At 35.3% G+C, this 20,986-nt stretch overlaps 2 protein-coding genes across 2 annotated transcripts in view; one reads left to right on the top strand and one right to left on the bottom strand.

The window, feature by feature from the left end:
* Window positions 1-11,342, top strand: part of LOC117925422 (DNA ligase 4) — a 53,194-nt gene extending 41,852 nt beyond the window's left edge. The window contains exons 16-27 of the mRNA XM_034844425.1: window positions 4,175-4,258; window positions 4,686-4,781; window positions 4,881-4,929; window positions 5,092-5,179; window positions 5,382-5,585; window positions 6,223-6,348; window positions 6,573-6,672; window positions 6,772-6,877; window positions 7,117-7,247; window positions 7,379-7,540; window positions 9,076-9,231; window positions 10,373-11,342. Of these exons, the coding sequence (XP_034700316.1) occupies window positions 4,175-4,258; window positions 4,686-4,781; window positions 4,881-4,929; window positions 5,092-5,179; window positions 5,382-5,585; window positions 6,223-6,348; window positions 6,573-6,672; window positions 6,772-6,877; window positions 7,117-7,247; window positions 7,379-7,540; window positions 9,076-9,231; window positions 10,373-11,096 (2,026 nt within the window). The 3' untranslated portion in view covers window positions 11,097-11,342. The remainder of the gene's footprint in view (window positions 1-4,174; window positions 4,259-4,685; window positions 4,782-4,880; window positions 4,930-5,091; window positions 5,180-5,381; window positions 5,586-6,222; window positions 6,349-6,572; window positions 6,673-6,771; window positions 6,878-7,116; window positions 7,248-7,378; window positions 7,541-9,075; window positions 9,232-10,372) is intronic.
* A 527-nt stretch (window positions 11,343-11,869) lies between these two features.
* Window positions 11,870-19,474, bottom strand: LOC117924902. The gene is made up of 2 exons (XM_034843634.1): window positions 18,453-19,474; window positions 11,870-12,266 (listed from the first exon to the last, which is right to left on the bottom strand). Exons 1-2 carry the CDS (start codon window positions 19,392-19,394, stop codon window positions 12,108-12,110), a joined length of 1,101 nt encoding a protein of 366 aa, XP_034699525.1. The 5' UTR covers window positions 19,395-19,474; the 3' UTR covers window positions 11,870-12,107.
* Window positions 19,475-20,986: the final 1,512 nt, after the last annotated feature.

The following is a 20,986-nucleotide window of genomic DNA, read 5'->3' as shown; positions in this document are numbered from 1 at the left end:
CGAACCTATAGTTAGTAATCCTTCTTAGAATTCATTTTACAAATGCAAATTGTCAACTGCACTATTTCTTGTGGCTTTTCCCAGCTGGTATTGTCATGTATTGCGTGTTATCTGTCATTGCAACTTTCTTTGTGGATCTGAATTTGGCAGTATTCAGTATTGTAACTAATTTTGGATCTGTTCTCCCTCAAACAGGTTTGTAAATTTTACCATCAACAATATCTCTACTACCTCTTAGAAAAGTTCCCATTATAACTGGAATTAATCTGCCTGAGAATGCTCCTTAATATTGCTCAGTTAAGTCATTCTTAAGCAGACATGTAATAGACATACATATGCATAGTGATGTCAAAGGGATGTGTAGAATAGGGTAAAAAAAAATGTCGTATATTAAATTGAATAAGACCATACAAGGACTTCTTTAATTTGCAAACCTTTTCTTTTCCTAGCTTTGCTTCAAAACCCGGTGGTAAATCCATAAACACTTCTTCCTCCAAATCGTCACTTAAGAAAGCGTTCTTCACATCTAATTGGTGTAAAGGCCAATTAAAATGTACCGCAAAAGAAAGTAAAATCCAAATGGAATTGATCTTTGCAACAGGTGAAAAGGTCTCTTGGTAGTCAATTCCATAGGTTTCTGTGAGACCTTTGGCTACTAACCTTGCTTTATACCTTTCAATGCTACCATCAGGCTTACACTTGATTGTGAAAACCCACTTGCATCCCATTGTCTTCTTCTCCTTAGGTAAATCAACAATTTCTGATGTTCTATTTTTCAAAAGAGCATTCATTTCTTCTTGTACTGTTGACCTCCACTCCAAGTGTCCTAGTGCTTCCTATATAGTTCTAGGAATGAATAGGTGAGAGGTATTTGAAGTGAAAGCTCTATATTTTTCTGAGAGTCTTTGATAAGACATATTGGCAATGGGATATTTGGTACAATTCCTAACTCTTTTTCAGATTGCAATAAGGGTATCAAGATTAGAAGGAGGTAAAGAAGTGGAGTCCATAGGAAGATTACTTGGATTTTGAGAACTAGGAGTTGATGATTGACCATGCTCAAGATTGACTTGATTATTCTCGGTATTAGAATTAAACTTGCGCTTAGTATAAACACATAGCTCAGTGGACATAGGTTGAAGAGTTTCTCCCCCTGTTTGTGATGCAATCTTATTTGGCATAAATAGATCAATATTTCCCCCTTTTTCACTAATTAAAACATCTGTTTTTTGGTTTATTTCAAGAAGAAAAATACTAGGTTTTGGGTTCTTCCCCTAAAGAGTAGTTTTGTTATAAAAGGGAATATTTTCAATAAAATTGACATCCATACTAACATGAATTTTCCTAGTGGTAGGATTAAAACACTTATACCCTTTTTTATTAGGAGCATAACCTAGAAAAATACATTTTTCGATTCTTGGATCAAATTTGGATCGGAGATGAGTTGGCACATGGACAAACACTATATAGCCAAAAAAATTTAAGGGTAAATCTGAGGTGAGGCGTGTGTTTGGAAAAGTATTCTTAAGAGTTTGTGAAGGTGTTGCATGGTTTAGAACCCTTGTAGGCATTCTATTAATCAAATAACAACTTGTTAAAATTGCATCCCCCCAAAGATGTGTAGGAACATTCATATGAAACATAAGAGCTCTACCTACTTCAAGTAAATGTTTGTTTTTACGTTCTGCAATTCCATTTTGTTGAGGAGTGTCCTTACAAGTTGATTGATGTAAAATACCTTTCTCTAGCAAAAAAAAATCACCTAAATAATCATTATAAAATTTTGTTCCATTGTCACTCCAAAGAATACTTATTTTGGTTTGAAATTGGTTTTCAACCATAGAATAAAAATCATGAAAGAGTTTTGCAACCTCAGATTTAGAGTTCATTAGATAAAGCCAGCATAAGCATGTGTGATCATCAATAAACGTCACAAACCATTTTTTCCCAGTTAAAGTAGTAATCCTATAAGGACCCCAAACATCACTATGTATCAAATAAAAAGGCTTTGAGGTACAATACAATTTTATTTATAAGAATTCTGATGGATTTTGGCCAAAAAACAAGTTTCACAATAAAAAAAAGTATAATCCAAACCTTTAAATAAACCTGGAAACAAATGTTTTAAATAGAGAAACCTAGGATGTCCTAATCCGTTATGCAATAGCATTATTTGATCATGCACAAGGATTGAATGAACACTACCAATAAAACCTTGAGCTTGTTTATTCTCAAACCAGTTGTCATCAAAATAGTAAAGATTGTCGATCAATCTAGCACTGCCAATCATCATCCCCGAGTTCAAATCCTAGAATTCACAAAGAGAGCCACCAAAAACAACATGACAATTAGAATCCTTAGATGAACGACTTACGGATAAAAGATTATAAGAGAGTTTTGGGACATGTAAAGCGAATTGTAAAACAATCTTATCAGACAAACGAATAGAGCCTTGCCCAACAATAGAAGATAAGCTTCTATCTGCAATTGTTTATTTCTAGAACAAGGTGTATAAGAGATAAACAAATGGGATAAATTAGTCATGTGGTCAGAGGCACCTGAATCTATGATCCAAGGTGTAGATAATGAAAGAGAATATGCACACGAAAGGCTACCTAACTGAGCAAGAGATGCTATAGGAGTACTAGGAGTCAATGGAGCAGGTTTTAGCAGTTGGTCTAATTGTTCTTTGCTCAATGAGGGTGTCTCGGCAGCATGTGCTTTAGCAGGGAAGCGATTAGAGTCACCTTGCTTATTAGTTTTCCATTCAACGGGCTTCCAATCAGTTGGCTTCCCATGTAATTTCTAGCAGGTTTCATGAGTGCGACATGGTTTATTACAATGATCACACCAAACTCTTGGCTTGTCATTTGGACGACACTGGTTATTAGGATTGTGAGTAGCTGTTGTTGCAGTGCCTAATAAGGCTGATTTTTCCACAGGTCCAGAGAACTTCTTCCCAAGCATAACATTCCTCCGGCTTTCCTCATGATGCACTTCAGAGAACAATTTACCTAAAGAAGGGAAAGGTTGTTGACCAATGATTCTACCCCAAACTTCATCAAACTCAACATTAAGCCCAACTAAAATCTTGAATATCCATGAACTTTCTGCTATCTTCTTAAAATAGTTACAATCATCTTGATTTTTCCACTCATAGTCATTGAATAAGTCGAGATCCTGCCATAAACCCCTAAGCACATTAAAATATTTGGTAACTGAATTCTCACCTTGATGAATATTGCCCAGTTTGAGTTGTAACTCACAGATTTGGAACTGATTTCCAAGGTCTGAATCCATCTGAATAATGTTGTCCTGGTATGGGATTGCATTTTCCCATTTATGCCAAGGTTGGGAGAAGCGGTGATAGCCCCGTGCCTTGTTTGTGCCCCTCATATGCCTGTATCATATGTTGTGTGATATCCCAACTATTTATTCTTTTTTAAAGAACAAATGATCATTTTACTAATTTTTTGCAGAAATCATAAAATACATGAGAGGCTGATAAACCACTATTTGTAGCAAAATATAGTGGGTGACATTAGAATGTTTGCATAACTTGATATCTTGTTTTTTTAATTGATTGGAGATATTTGTGCAATACATGACCCATACTGACTAATCTCCTGACTCTTTCTGAAATAAACTAGTGCAATCCATTGATTTGCTAAAGAGTCAGTACATGATAGCAATTAGCACCCACTTAAAAATGGGTTGGGGAGGGGGGAAATTTCCAACTGACCTAACAAACACCACCCACGCCACCCCAATCCTCCCAACCAACCAAGCAGAAACCCATCTGATTCATGCTTAATTAATATATTCTTGATATTTTTGTTATCATTTTCAATATTTTTTAATATGAAAGGCTCGATATTTTGATATTGGTTTTCCCCATTGAATTGGTTTGGTTCTTATTTGTGTGAAGTTCTGAACTGGGGCAACCTAACTTATGTCTTGACCCATTGACATTATATTTAATAAAAGCATTGAGCAAAAAACCACATATATTGAGCTACATCTTTTGCTATATTGGTTTTTGGTATGAATTCTTTTTTCTTATTTATCTTACCTTACTTTGCTACAGAAGGCAATTCATACTTAGACTTTAACTGTGGGTGTGTGCACATTAATTGCATTACTTGTTCTAAATATATGTTTTTTTTTTTTTCAGATTCATTTCCTTTTGCAGAGTGGGTACTGGACTTTCTGATGACGAGCTTGATGCTGTTGTAACAAAATTGAAGCCTTATTTCAGGTATTTTTCAGAAACTTCCCTTGTGTTTCAAGTGAAAATATTAAGACATCAATGAGTTGTGTTAAATGGTATTAGAAGTAACCAAAACAGGTCTGACTACAAGGTTTCCTTCATGACCTCTATCCTTATGGTCTTGAACCTATAAGTTTTCTAGTTGGTTTTGGGCATTTGTTAGCTCTTGGTTTTTAATCCAATAGGAGTGAGATAATGCCCATCAAGGACTTGGATCCAACATTTTCGAATGACATATTTGTCTAGTGACCAGGAGGTTGGCAAGACCTGATGTATGTGTTCCTAAAACTGAAATATGCATATGTAAAAAAAATAAATTCAGTGGACATAGAAGGGTCATGCAAGTTTGATTCATTTCCTATCTACATTGAGATTTATTTGTACACATTTTTAAACCACTCCTCTATTTTTGCAGGAAAAATGAATACCCAAAAAAGGCACCACCAAGCTTTTATCAAGTCACAAATAATTCAAAAGAGAGACCAGACATTTGGATTGATAGCCCTGAAAAGTAAGGATTTTATTTTATTTTCGTCTAAAATGCAAGGTTTATATTGTTCTAGCATCGAATTTGTCATTTATTATTGTTTTTTCCCATGCTTTTTTGCAGATCAATTATACTTTCTATTACTAGTGATATCCGAACAATAAGGTCTGAGGTATGAACCACAGCCAGAGTCACTAACTTTAGTGTTTAAATTAACTATAGCAAATAATATATTTTGTTTGGAAGTGGCATTATGTTACCTCGTGCAACTTGATTTTTCTATACCTGTATTGTAACCTCATTGTATTTTAATTTATACCCTGCAAAATTCCAGGTATTTGCTGCACCATACAGCCTGAGGTTCCCACGCATTGATTGTGTGAGATATGACAAGCCTTGGCATGAATGCCTTGATGTGCAATGTAAGAAAAGATATTGTACAAATAATTATCTAGGTTATGCATCCTATATATGTCCACTTGTAGGTTTCTATTGTTTCTGGGTTTCGCTTTCTTTGTTCATCTTTCTTTTTCCCTCTCAATTGCAGGTTCAATTTATATGGATGTAAATTATGTTAGTCATGTAAAATCTTTTACTAAAGATTTTTTATTTACTTAATTGTAGCTTTTATGGAATTGGTACATTCAAGCAATGGTACCACGCAGAGAGGGGCAGATTATGGGCGCATGCAAGATGGTAAACCAAAGCGCATGAAATCCTCTAAGAAAGGAGAGCAAAAGACTGCTCATGTTGTTCCTTCTCATTTTATGCAGACTGATGTTACCAATGTCAAGGGCGAAACGCTAATATTTTCGAACATGATGTTTTGTATCCTGTGATGAGTTTCACTGTACTACCAGCTACATATCTCTCCAACTCGGACAAAATGTTTCCTGAATCCCTTCCCTGGTTTACCACCATCCATCTTTCTCCTCTTAACCTTTACATGAATCAAAATCTTGGCCAACATAGGTGGAAATATTCTCATTGCTGGACATTATAATGAAGGGGATTTCATCTTCTAGGTGGGAAAAAGCCATTCTTTGATTGGGAAATCGGTTCTTTGCCATCTAAAATTGATATCAATGAGATTGCAAGTTCTTATAATTAAAAATAATAATAATAACAGCTCCAGCAAAAATAGTAATGATAAGATTTTAAAAATGTGATAAATAGATAAAAACAAAGAAAAAACATTTCCTCGTTTCCAGTTGTAGAGTTACATGTGCACCATATATGAGGGTAATGGCTTCATTATTCTATTACTGATACTAGTGTATTTCCAAGGAGGAATACAGCATCTTATTTATGTTTTATTTTTCCTTCTTTTTTCTGCAATCGAGGTATGTGCTTCAATTCTTTTTTCAATACTTTGAAGCTGCTGACCATTTGGACATGTGAAAAAAGATATCATGTTTTAATATTCTTTGATGCCATGCTACTAAAGCTTCCTTGACACATATAGACTTTGTTAATACACCTCCAACCCATTCTCTTGATTCCTTGCATAAATTGGTGGTTGAGAATGGAGGAACCTTCTCAATGAATCTGAATAATTCAGTTACACATTGTGTTGCAGCTCAAAGTAAAGGTCTCTCTCTCTCTCTCTCTCTCTCTCTCTCTCTCTCTCTCTCTCTCTCTCTCTCTCTCTCTTACCTATACATACACACAGACACATACAGACACTTGCATGCTTATATGCATGCATGATGATATATAAAGAATATCTTGCAGTGGTAAAATATCAGGCACCCACACACACTTGCATGCATAGATATATAAATGCTTGAGAAAATTTAAAAGAATATCTTGCAGGTATCAAATATCAGGCAGCAAAGCTTCGTGGAGATATTATTCATTGTTCTTGGGTCTTTGACTGTTGTTCACAGAAAAAGCTCCTTCCTTTACAGCCAAAGTTAGTAATTCCAGCTTCAACTTCTCCCGTATTTCATATAGTCACTAATGTTTTAGATAATCCTTCTATAAAATTTTAACTGGGCATTCTCTGTTTTAGGTACTTTCTCTTCCTTTCTGAACATTCAAAGAAGAAGTTACAAGAGGAGATTGACAAATTTTCTGACTCCTACTACCAGGATCTTGACATTTCAGACATCAAGCAGGTATATTTGTGTCTGGAATGTTTATTATTATCTTCACATAGGTGAAAATTGATGCATTAGCTGCCAAAATATCAAGTTAAATTATAGAAGGGAAATTGGAGAAGCATTGTTCAGAAATTTCAGGAATCTCATGCCCCATATTGAGGATTTTTTTTTTTTTTTTTTGTATTTGAGCAACTGGAGATGCCCACAGAAAGCTTATGCATGAAAGTAAGATGGTTTCTTTTTTCTTCCTTCAGCTTTTAAGCAATGTGGATAGGTCAGACAACTCCAAAACTATTGATTACTACAAGAACAAATATTGTCCAAAGGAAAAGTGGTCGCGCTTTCATGATTGCTGCATTTGCTTCCACTCCTCAATACAGTCTTCGTAAGATTGCACTTATTTGTTTTTTCATCTATTTGAACTAATACTCTGTTTGAACTAATATTCTGTTCAAATTAATCTTTTCAAACAGTTGCTTAATTATTTTATTTTTAATAAAATTAATTTGCATGAAGTAATTCGGATTGGGAACTTCTGTCAAAACTTGTGCTGAGGAGGATGAAGCTTGAAGTTTCCATGGGTGGTGGTAAAGTTGGCAATAATCTTTCTCAGGCCACCCATTTAGTGGTCTTTTCAGTACCAGGATTTGATTTGGACTTCAGTGACATAATGGAAAGGTAACTTATGGTTTATTATCTGACCTGATGCCAAATCATCTGTATTTACTTTCTTTCTTTCCTTTTTGTCTTTATTTAATTTAATTATTTGGGGAAGTCTGTTTCCTTGATTAACACATGGTTTCCCAATTTGAGGATAACTGTTGAGTAACTGACAGTTCCTGGTTGCACGAACTGATCAAGTACATTATTGAATTTTTATCATTGCAATGACACATAAAACATGTGAAGTACACCACAAATGCAATGTAATTGATTGCATTTTGTGGGATTTGATGATTAGTTGGATCTTTAGGCTGTGGTCTGTTGAAGTTTCTCATCGATGGTTTCAACCTTTTGGGAAATGGCTGCTCTACTATAACTTTTTTTTTTTTTTCTCCTGCAATCATAACCATCACCAACTGCAACCTAAGACTTTTAGAAAAGATTATTATGCTGTTAGTTACATTCTATTTTACCTCTATGTTTAATAGTTAGGGTGTTCTTCCCCTTTTCACAAAATTCAAAATATTTTTTTCTATGGATCCCAAAATCAATTTCCTTCTTCTTTCTAGTTTTATCTAGACTCATATCCAAGGCAAAGAGGTTTGATAATTTCTTTTACTAGGTTTGAAGACAGGTTATGATTCATATTATCTCTAGTCCATCTATAGCCCATATGAATACCTTTGGTTGTGCATATACATTACACAAGTTAAAAATTGCATAATTAAAAGCTTATAAATTGCTGATTCTGTCATAAATTAATCAGGGGGGTGTTGTATTTTGTAAATATATTTTGTTTGACCTGTAATTTCAATGTTTCAATACTCATGATACTGAATGATGGTCTGCATGCTTTGTCTTGTTTGAGCATTAGTAAATTTCTTGAAATTAGTTCTGTATTACTTTATGCTTCATTCTGCAATATATATAGGTTTATGTGTGCATATTTTTTCTATCCATCCTCCTCCAAATGTACATGTATATCTAGATAGAGAGTGAATTATGACACAAGAGAGTGCAAGATAGGAAAATGATTCAAAATATAATACACAAGTTGCCAGCTACACCCACAACCACTATGCTGACTTCTATGTTGAATTAAATGTTAAACCTTATAATATTTAACTGCTTGATGAACTACACTAGGGCAACTGCACTGACCCCCAAGATTGAACCAGTAGTCCATGATTCTGCCATCAAAACATGTTGATTGCTGGTCCACTTCTGATAACTGTGATTTTCTGTGTTCTAATTTTCGTTGTCTTGTTTGTTTTTTTCTTTTTAAATTTATCTAAAAATTGTTGTTTAAATGATATAGTTCATATTATATTTATTCATGTAATGATTAAAATATTAATTATAAAAATAAGAGGAAAACTTGTTTTCAGCGTGTAAGCATGCTATTAATGTCACTGATTAACAATGGTCCAACCAGGCACTCTGTTACAATAGTTATTATTGTTATCTAACTCTTGATTCCATGTGTCATGGAAATTTTAATATTTTATTTTTTTCAACTTATCTTTTCATTTGTGTTCCTTCTTGTACAGTTTCTCACCAGCAGAGAAACATCTTCTATGTAATAAAAAGTTGCATGTTGTTGGGTATCAATGGTTAGAAGGCTGCTTGGAGGAAGGCCGGAGGTTGCAAGAACAGAAATATAGCCTGAAACCTGAGGGCTTGGAAGAGTCAAACTTTGGAGAATGGTGAGTGCCAAACCTCTCTTATTTTGAGTTCTGAGCACCATTTTACTTATGCAAGCATGTTCTAGTATTTGGGTTAGGGGATTACATACCCTTGGAACAGAAGTTCTCTGAAAAATTATATTTGGCATAATACTGCTTAGTGCTTTAGGAAATTAAGAATGATTGGAATTTGTGAAACAAATCATTATTTTCTAAAATAAATGTCAAGGAATTGTGATTGGATGCTTATAATGCAATCATGTTTGATAGGAAAGGGAAGTTTGGTGTTAAAAGCCATCCCAAGACCTTTATGATTATAAAATTTAAGCTGTTAGGTAATGAATCTAGAATATATACCAGGCTAACAATTGTACTGGTTACTGTTTTGGTAATACATCAAAGCCAGTCTAATCAAACTTGTGAAGAAATATCACTGCATAAGACAATGCATATTTATAGCTTAAGTACAACTTACAAGAACTACAAAAAATATAAATGTATGATGAGCAAAAGTTGTGTTCTCCCTCTTCACCTCCCTGGAAGTATCCCAAATACTCTGAGAGGAAATGATGAATCCAGACTATCTGCTAAGTTACTTTTATATTGGTGAAGCCCAAAAATAATGATTTCATAACCAAAAGACCCTGGTCTTAACTTCCAATTGCAACTGTTAGAAAGTGTGAAAATTGTATAGAAATATCTTCTTTTGAAATTGCTAAGAGAAAGCCTCTTCTTGTGAAACTTCAAGGAGAAAGCCTCTTTTTTCTTGCTGGTGAAAGAAATCCCAATCCAGTCAATGCTGAAAACTTTGCTAATGTGTTGGATGGTCCATTAACTAGTAGTTAGAAAATCTTGTCTTTCTGAATAAATAATACTTCTGATATACTTGTCTTATCACAATGTGGTCCCAAACTGCTATATGAATTTTTACATTTCTTGACAATGGATTTTTGTCCAGATCAGTGCATATTTGAATTTAAGGTTTATTTTCTGGATACTGAATTTCTACATAAGATTGGAAGTGGTTGGATTTGTGGAACTTAGAAATTTTAGAATTGAGATGCAAAATGCCTCGCTAGCCTTTGTTTAACCCACGATTATGTTGCCCTCAATTGGGGTATCTTAATTATGTGGCCTTTGCTGTGTGTCTTTGTTTTTCCAGCAAACATGATATAGATGTAGAAGCCCCTTCTGTTTTGGACAGTGTGGAGAACCAAAATTTGCTGTCTTTTCCAGACAAAGAAGGGAAACAAGGTAGGGGAAAAGCTCCTCCAGAAAGCATTAGTATCTTGGCCTTGCCCAAGAGGGAAGAGAAAAGGAAAAGAGGAAGGCCTGCTGGCCCAAGCACAAAGAAAGGAAAAGCAGGTTTCAGCCAAGCTCGAAGGACACGGCCCCGGATTGGAAAGCCACCTAAGATATATGAAAACGAATCAGATGCAAGTGATTCAGGTGAAAAAATGGAAGAGGAAGGGACCAAAATGGGAGGGAATCATGCAATCCATGGAGTGGAATGCAAGGAATGTCCAGAAATCCAAGAGACTGAAATAGTAGAAGATTCTGAATCATCACAAAGAGGAAAGACAGAAGAAAAGGAGGTTGCACTGGATAATGTACGTGAAAAATGGTTAGATAGAGTACAGGACATTGAACTGGATAGTGAAAATAAGGTTGACAACAGTAAAAAGACTGAGAAGCTGGAAGTTATGGTTGATCCAGTTCAAGCCATGCTACTAGACATGATACCGAGCCTTGGAGCGAAAAAGGCGGAAAGTACAAATCCTATTATTGATGATGAGAAGCCTCCAGTAGAGCAGGGTGCAGAACCTGTGAAGAAAAAGAAAGTCAGCTACAAGGATGTCGCTGGAGCACTGCTGAAGGATTGGTGAAATTGTCAGAATCATACTGGATTGTAATATGTTGTCAATTCTATATGAACGTTTCCTGTAAGAGATAATAGCTCTGTATATATTACTACTCGGTCCCGTATATTCTCTCAGTGTCCCACTTCCTGTCCTGAGCTTCAGTACCATGCAACTAGTTCAATCCCCAGAAACTGGGTTCTCTTACATGAATCCGCAGAAATGTTGTGTTTTTCACTGATGCAAATAGAGGCATGAAATTTTTTTTGACAATTGATAGAATCATAGTGGGAAAGTGCCTCCATTGGCAGAGTTGGGCTAGAGTCCATGACTGCCTTAATTATTGATTGGGCATGATATAGTCCAAACTGTCAACAAGGATAGCATAAATGGGAAAGGAGCACTGCTAAATGCTTGTCTTGGATTGTATATATATGGAAAATATTGGAACTGGAAATGGGTATGAAGCTTACATTTCAAATCAAATAAAGAAATGGAATTGAAGCTGTTTTAATATCAAAATATGTGGAATGATTTTAATGCAAGGATGATCATCAGACTTTTAAGCATGACACTGTTGTGAATCACATATTACCAGTGGCCATAAATTGGCCTATTCCATAGGCATTATCAACCAAAGATAGAGAAAGCTTTATCACTCTTGTCAACTGCATCCTGTTGAATTTCTCTACTAAGCTAGTTCAAATTCCCGGATGGTATGCTGTCCTGAACTTCAGTTTAATGAACATGATCAACTAAACACAGCAGGCACAAAAATCTCTCTTTTCAGAAAGTAGAAGTTGAAGGGAATTACTGCCAGCCATATATTTTTTTTTTTCTGATAGATAAATAATCAAGGATTTAATACTGCCAGCCATATGTACAGCTCCCAAGAATTGAAACAACTTTGAAATTCAGGTAAATTAGTTACATCCTGAAGCAAACTTTTGTGACATCTAATGTTCCAAACGCCAATTCAAGATATAACAGGTAAAGAGAAAAGGAAAGAAAAGAAAAAGGAAAAACGTCTTCTCAAAATCACCATCCATACTTGGCTTGAGTTTCAGCTTTAGTAAGGAAGCCTTTTGCTCGCCGTTCTGAAAGTTCCATCTCCTTCTGCTTCATATCAAAGTATAAAGAACCAATCTGGTGTTTCCTTTTGTGCAGCTTTGTAGGCTTCCCCTTCGTTGAAACAGGCTACACAAGACAAACAAATAAATAAATAACAGATTAGGTAAGTGGCATCTAGTTTATAAGAGTGTAAGTATGCTGACGGACTTATCACCAAGCAATTGAATAAAAACCCTCTAGTGTTACAAAAAGAAAAAAAAAAAAAAAATCTATGATTATAGTCTCTACATTTAATAATTGCTGAAAAGCCAACTTGATTTATGGTCACAAACCATAAATCACTTACAAAACCTCCCATTTTCTCTACGAGAGTTAAGGTTCTACTCTCCCAATTGTCATTATCCAAGTTCTCAAGTCCATCCTGTAGAATATATATATGTAGAGAGGGAGAACACATAGCAGAGACGTTTGCAAAGCCAAACAAACTTCAAGCCTTTCAATGGAAATGGATGGCCAGTTGTTGATTTACATCCTATAGTAAATGCTTTTCATGAGAGTTTAACAGACAAGTAATCTTCAATTAACTGAAAGGATGTACAGAACAAGTCCAATGAGAGTTCAGATGCTACTCTGTCCAACAAATGAAGGCAAATTTCATGAAATATAATTTGATGGAGGTTTGTTTGCTAGAGACTGAAGTTTTAGTTTTAGGGTGTGAACATTAGATAGAAACTTTGGTGTAATAGTCATTACCTTAACTGTTCAATTTGCTTGCCAGTAGTTCTATCAAAAGCCAAAGAAAAATGAGACAATGAACAAATAAATTTAATTCTAAAATCCTGTCAAATTTGGTCAGTAACAGCATTGCCATTCAACAAATCAAATAACGTCATTTGCAAGTAGGCCTGTGCAAGTGCATGTATCTGCATCCCAACAGAAACATTGAAGACTTACTTGATTGTGCCATTATTAATTAGTCACTACATCCTCCAGAAAGGAATAGAGAACCACGGAATTTAACAGAATTTCATCAATACCTGAGTATATGTATTGCCCATCTTGAAACAACTTAATTTTAGCAATTCCACGAAAGTACAAAAAAATTGTTTTTCAACCACAGTTGAGGGAGAAGAATCCTAGCAAAACTTCAAAAGCTGAGTGGTAATGTCCAATCCACTTTAAGAACATAATTAGTAAGGTTAAGCATGGTCTTTCTTTTGTATAGGAAAATATACCAGAAAATTCCTAAAATGTGGAGGACATCATCCTAGTGCACAGAAATATACAAGCAATATACAAAGGAGTCAGAAAAAGAATGAAACAAACAATGCCAAGGGCCTCAGACCTCCCCTTCCCTACAAATTCCCTCAACCAAAGCAAACAAATACTCCAGAAAGATATCTTTCAGTTTCAACTCCAAAGGTTCCATGCCTCAAGAAAAATATGAAATTTCTTCACCTTTAAACCCCTTAAAATAAGCTCAAAGGGGCTGTTCTTCAAACTTTTCTCCCTCTGTTTTGTAGAACTGTCTGCCAACTAACTCTGTATTCTTTAATAAGGAAAAACTTATGCAACCCCAAAGATGGAAAACAAACGGACCATAAGCTACAAGCAGCCAAGCAATGGGTAAGAAGGTGGTGAATCATCTCCCCATTTTGCTTACATGTGCTGCACCAATTGACAAGGATGCCTCCCACTCTCATCGGCTAGTAGATAGTTAAGATCCTCTCCAATACTGCTGCCAAAACAAAGCACTAACCTTAAAAGGAGCAGTAGAAGCTAAAATCACATATCAGGAAAGAGCTGTCCTATCTAGAGTGAGCCTAACAAAATAAGTATAACAGATAAACAACCCCTCTTTAAGTAGCTTCCTTATCAACTTATTGTCTCTTTCCCCTCTAACCTCCATAGCAAAATGCTTTCCAAGAAAAGTTTCACCATCTGTAACTCCTAAACATGAAACTTCCTAGGGAACCTTGGATCCAAATGACCTTGTCCTTCCTCCAAGCTCCAGTGATCAACTACCAAGACCTCTATATTCAAAGCAATTTTAGGAGATACAGAAGGCAATCCTGAATGCGGATCTCTCCAAACCAAATGTTTCACCAAAACCTACTCCTTTGCTTATTCCCCACATAAGTATATTCAAAATTATGAAAACCGTCCTACCCTTTCCCAATGCCCTTCCAAGTCCATTTCAGTGCCAGGATCTTCATCTGTCTCTCCTGATCAATCTTTCAAGCCACCAGTTTCCTCCACTACTTATCTCTATCAACTGCAAATCTCCAAAGCCACTTGCCTGATTTGTTAAGAGCAGTAAGGCTTCTAATCCCAGTATCACCCTCCTTCAAAGAGCAAACAATCACTCATTAAACAAAAGAAATCTCCTTTCTTCCTTCCCAACCCAACCCCCAAAAGTCTCTCTAGAGCCTTACCAAGCCTGTTCTGAACTGCCATTGGCACCATGAAGGTGGGCATCAAGTAGATGAGTAAGCTCAATATGGTGCTCTTTAGGAGTGTTAGTCTGCCTCTTTTAGAAAGATATTACCTATTTGGAGATGCTACACTTCAGTCCAAGCCTTTCACCACTCAGTCCCACACACCCCTTGCTTTAAATAATGCACCCAAGCAAAGCATTTATAGTTAGATAGTTAGCCACCCACTTGATATCTAAGCACTGAAACTAAATTCCCAACATACTCCACATGCACTACAAGGATGAGCTTACTCCTTCCAAATTAACTCTTAATTCAAAGACAGCTTCAGAAAACAAAGGACACAACCAAGATGCAACAATTGCTCTTCATCCAACTTACAGTTCAATTTACAAAAGCAAACATCAAGAGTGAAATGCCAAGGCTCCTGCCCCTCTTTTGCCCCATCCTAACACCCTAGAAATAAAGCAACTCAAGGTCTACATTAGTAAAAACTAAAAGACAGAAGGAGAGAAAATCCCATCACTTTAAATCTCTGAAGAGAAAGGTGTCATTCACAGCTATGCTTAAAGGTGAGAACATCAACAACACTCCAATGAAGCTCTTACCTAGGAGATTTTGAAAGAAACCAATTGCTGTGTCATTAACCAAAATCCAATATTTCACACTACAGAAGAGAGGATATATCCATCTCCCCAATTGCATTTTGAGCCTCAGAAACAAACTTTCCTGATCACCCTCCTAAACTTACTGACATGATTATCCCTCTTTAATGGATTTTGGTTATCTAGTGAAAAAAAAATTGGTTTTCCTATTCCCTTCCAAAGCACTAGAATTTTACCTTTGATTGACTATACTCCGACTTAGCCATGCCTTTTAAACCTAACTCTTCCTCTACTTAAGCTCCTTCCCTTCTTATATCCATAATATAATCTTCCCTAAAAATTATAAACAACTACGTTGCCAAACACATTTCGATTCTAGTCCTTGGGTCCTCCTTCAAAGGCTTTACTTTCCTCATCAAAATAGAGCCAGCCTAGTGTGTCAAAAAAAATCTATAATCATCTATTAGGAGAATCGCTCAAAAATAAGCAAGTTACCAGCCTTAATTGCTGGTAACTTGGTTCCCCTTCATAATTCCCTTGAGATTGAGAACCATTTTCTCCACAAACCAGAAGCTTTGTTGTCGTTTCCCTAGAAGGTTGTTGATGACACTTTTTCTTCCATAATTGGTCAAAGCATAGCCTTCATCATTCCTTTTTCCTTGAAAAATGTGTTACATGTCCCAACCTGCCTTGTAGTCTCTTATTTGCTAATAAAATTACTAAAGATTTGAATTGTTTCATAACATTCAACTCTTCTCATGGCATTTTTTTGGACTTGATAACCGAGAGGATGAATAGGCATAGTGAGAGGAAAGGTGTACTCTACTACCTCAATACACATTGGAAGATTGGTGATGCTATTCCACAAGCTCTTGTAACCACCAACCACCCTTCAAAAGTTTATCAAATATGGATATGGCACAAGTGGTTGGGATTCTTTCTCTTGAAAAAGATGTTTCCAACATTGTTTGGTAAAACTAAATGCCATGATTTTCATTGTGAGGTTTGTGAGTTTGCAAAATACCATCATGTATCTTTTCTCATAAGAAATGAAAAAGAAACTTCTCCTTTTAGTTTAATACATACAAATGCTTGGAAACCCTCTAGAATTCCAGATAGTTTAATATATAGAGATCTTGGTTACTTTCATTGATGAGTACACTTGTACCACTTGGGTCCATCTCCTAAAATCCAAATTGGGAGATAATTCCATTTTCCAAATATTCAGAAAATTGGTTTTTACCTAATTTGGTACCAAAATCCATACCGTAATGTCAAATGATGGGAGGTAATACTGCAATCATGACCTTGTCACCTATCTCCAAAATGAAGGTATCGCACATCAATCTTCATGTGTAAATACCCCACAACAAGATAGGATAGTAGAGAACAAAAGTAGGCATGTGTCGGAAGTAACAAGGTCTTTACTTTTTCAAATAAATGTTTCAAACTCATACTGGGGAGAAGCCATTTTGATTGCTACATTCCTAAAAAATTGAATGTCTTCTTGAGTCCTTGACTTCAAATCCCCTATAGATGTACTCTCAAGGTCTTTTCCTAACTTTAAGGGTATTAAAACTCTTTTTGATAAATAAAGAAAAGTTGTATATAAAGAAAAGAGGAGACACCAAAATTAAGGGTATTGAAACTCTTCCTCCAAAAAATATTTGGGTATGTATCTTTCATTCACATTCTCATGCAATCTAGAGATAAACTAGACCCTAGAACTCTTAGGTGCATCTTTCTTGGATATTCTTCCATTCAAAAAGGATATAACTTATAAGTACTACATCCTCCCACAAAAAGATCATATATCACCATAGATGTCACTTTCTTTGAAAGTCAACCCTATTTCATACACACTTATCATTTAAGGGGAGATTGGACGAATTAGAAGATAAGTTGTTAGAGATCTTTCCTACAAACAATAGGAATGGTGGGGGTGTCCTACCTTATCTGGTTGATGTGCCAAATGCTTCTACCCCAGATTTCACATCAATTTTCCCTACTGCTGAAGATTTTGAACCCCAAAAACATTAAGATTTTGCCCATATCCCCTATTGTTTCAAATGCTTCAGCTTGGATCCCTCTGATGGATCAGCTAGTGAACATATTCCAGTAGATCTCCAATGAAGCGACACCAAAGTCTAAGGAAATTTGAGAAGATTTTCCATTGAAATTCCAGCCAATGAACCTAGGAATCAGCTCAAGGAAAGGGAACATGTGTTGCCAGCAAACACCTCTAAACTAAAATTGTATTTGAGGAAGGGAAAATCTACAACATCCTCTCACATCCCATTATCCTACCTTGAATCAGGTAATGAAAATACTCATTCTAGTGTCTATAATTATTTGTATTGACTTATTGCATTGAGGAAAACCACTAGAAAATGCACTCAGCATCCTACTTCAAATTTTACCTCACTGCATTGTTTATCCTCTACATATTGAGCCTTTATTACCCAAATGTGTTCTACTAAAATTCCAAACATAGTCCAAGAGACACTTAGAGAGAAAAATTGGAGGAAAGCAATTAATAAAGAGATGCAAGCCTCAGAAAAAAAAAAAAAAACACCTGGGATTCAGAAAAATGCTCCCCCCAATCTATTGATAACAAGAACTCTAGGAAGTTGATGGGACGCCATGGCCACCAACCCAAGCGAATGTTCATCCTTTAAGAGGAATGCCCATCAAAATTAATATAAATAACTTATGGTGGAAGCAATCCTCAAATCAATCACCACTCATGGGAGAACTAACCTGTTGGAATCTCTCAAATTGTCATTTGACTAGGGGATGCACATTAGTATGCAAAATCAGATTTTCAGAAAAGTAGTCCTTTAAGCCTCAAAAGACAAGTGACTCATAAATAATTTGTTGCAGTAACTAGAGTCAAAAGATTAAATTCTTTTATTCAGACAAGATGGGGGCCAGAAATTAATATGCATTGAAAATATGTTCTTTCATAGTAGGTCACCCTTCTGATTTTCTTCAACAATATTTCTAACGGTAATAGTATCTCATCATCTTTATCATTAAGTGGAACAGCAAGATAACAAGCCAAAATCTGTCAACACTGGTCCATACCCAATTCATCCCTCATTTGGCAATTGCAATACCAAACTAAATATGAATTCAGACGAATAGAATAGTATTAAAGCAGACAAATAATATTAGAACAAAATGCAAATGGGGCAAAGTATAGTCTCAAAACAACATCAAATTTTGACAGACTTAGAACACTCAAGAACAAAAGGCTAAGTGTCATATACCTGGTAAGAAGGACCAAAAGCAATTCCAGTTAACTTGACTTGGTCCTCCCTTGGCCTATTCTTAATCAACTCATCTTGCTTCACCTCAACAATCTCCACTGGAACCTCATTCCTCCCTCTCTTTCCCGGCACCCTCACTGCACTTTCTGTCCCTGCCGCCTCTGGCAGTGCTGCCGCAGACCCATCACCCCAGTTGTTCTCATAATGTCCATAACCACCATAATTCCCATAACTACCATAACCTTCATACACCTGCTGACTCTCCGCACCTCCAGACCAATTCGAACTTTGTTCCAATGAAGCCGAAGACGACCCATCAACCCAATTGCTCTCAAAATTCTCCACAGTTTGATAAGCACCCGAGGACCCATCAGCCCAATTGCTCTCCGAATTCCCTACAGTTCGACCAACACCGGTTTCTTTTTCCGAATTCGTTTCAGGCACATCAATACCCACCTCAACAATCGATCTTCGACCCGAACCTGAAGAAGGGATCGCACCCAACGTTGCCTGCGAGTGTTTGGGCGCCGGAATGGCCGATAACCAGGAACTGACAGATGGGGTTTGAGTCACAGACTGATTGCGGCGTTTTCGCTCTCTCTCTTCATCCTCGTCTTCGTCCTCCTCATCCCGAGACTTGAGCACAGATTGCGGAATTGGGGGCCTGAACTGAACGACCCTTTTGGGTTTAGGGTGAGAAGAAGGTGGGTCTGTGAGGGTTTGTGATTTGGAGGTTGGAGCTGGAAGAGAAGAAAAGATGGAGGACTTAGGTTGAGGAAGAGAAGAGAAGAAGGGGGTTTTGGAGGCAGAATCTGAGGCATTGCTTGTAGATTTTGAGGTGGGTTTAGGGAGAGATAGGCCCTTTTGCTGTTGTTTTGCCTCTTGTTGATGTTGTTCTGCTTCTTCGTCTGAAGAAGCGTAGTTGGCTAGCAAAGAGTCCATGAGAGACCTCGAACAGAGGAGGAAACAGAAAGAAGCCGACGAAGACGAAGGAAGAGAAAAATGTTGGGGGAAATCGTCGATTTTGGGTTTGGAATGAAATAATTTCATTTTTCTGGAAATTTTGACTTGCCGAGCAAACGGGCTCTGGGCCTGGCCCAAGTCTCCCATGCTGGGGTCTGGCCAATCTTTTCTGGATTTGAGGGCCTGTTCAGAATTTAATAAGAGAAATAAAGTAGAATTAATTAGTATGGCTTAGGATTGATTTTATGTTTCAAAACCAAACTACATAAAAAAAAATAAATGTAATTTATAAATATTATAAATTTTTTATAATTTATTTTAATAGTAAGTATTTTTTGATTTCATGTGTTAAAAATGAAAAATAAAAAGAAATTAAATTAATTATTTTAGAAAGAGGAACAAAATTTTGTGTGATAGAATAATTGAAAGAACTAGAGAGGTACATTTTCTATTTTATTTATTTTCATTTTTATCTTTGTTGTTATATTGTAATTAATTAGAGAGTACAAGAGTTGCATGGTTTAATTTGTACAAATGAGATTGAGTTTGATAATTTAGGTAATGATCTATTGTATTGTAAAGTTTGAATATGAATGTTGTTTATTTATTTTATTGATATCATTCATTTATGATTTTATAGAAAAGTCTCCCTTTTTAAAAAATAAAAATAATAATAATAATTTTGTGAGACTATATATATTTATATTAATGAAAAAATTATTTCTTTTAAATTAATTTTGTGAGATTACATGAATTGGGTTGTTCTGTCTTATGACATCAATAAAATAAGGAAAATCATTTTTCAATTAATTTTATATGTAAATTGAGTCATTAATTTAATTAAATCATTTTTATTGTACTAATACTAATAATAAGAAAAATCATTTTTATATATCCATTTGAATTGAATCAAATTTTTTTATATACATAAATATTAAGCAAGAAATCGTTTTGTAAATTAATTTTGTAAGTTTATGAATTTTAAAACAAATTTTGGATATATTAAGTTTTTTATTTATATTTTATATTGTTAAAGAAAATCATTTTGTTTCATAAATGAATTTTATAAATAAATTAGATGAGATTTGTTATTACCATGTATATGTTGATGAACTTTGTAATAATGTATGATTAATCAAACTTTTTTTTATCATTGTAAATGTTCTAAATCAAAATCTTTATCATCATTATTTTTCTATTAATTATTTCATGTTACTTAATTATTTATTTGTTTTATTTTATTGGATCTTTATGCAATCTTGTTAAAATAAGAATTCATGTCACTAATTAAATTTTGTAATATTTTGTAATTTAGGCCTAATTTTATTCATGTAAATAAAACTCAAATTCTTAAAGTTGTTAATTGAATCACATTTATATAAATAAAACCTTGCAATTCAAATACACTTTATTCTCTTTCTTATTATTAAGATTGAATCCATTAGTTAATTCACACCAAAGTTTCCTCCACTTGCTTATTAAAGACGGCAGATATACATACTTAGAGGGATTTTATGGCTTATCAACATACCTTTTCGATAGGTAACCTGACCCTCGAATCCATTTTTGAT

Source organism: Vitis riparia, chromosome 11, assembly GCF_004353265.1.
Source record: "Vitis riparia cultivar Riparia Gloire de Montpellier isolate 1030 chromosome 11, EGFV_Vit.rip_1.0, whole genome shotgun sequence".
NCBI lineage: Eukaryota > Viridiplantae > Streptophyta > Magnoliopsida > Vitales > Vitaceae > Vitis > Vitis riparia.
The sequence above is the reverse complement of the archived record's forward strand: the minus strand, read 5'-3'. Positions and strand labels throughout refer to the sequence as shown.

Coding starts and splice junctions, on each gene's coding strand:
- LOC117924902 (XM_034843634.1), bottom strand. CDS start 19,394: ATGGACTCTTTGCTAGCCAACTACGCTTCTTCAGACGAAGAAGCAGAA. Junction 12,267..18,452: donor CTTTTGGTCCTTCTTACCAG/GTATATGACACT, acceptor TGTCTTGTGTAG/CCTGTTTCAACGAAGGGGAA.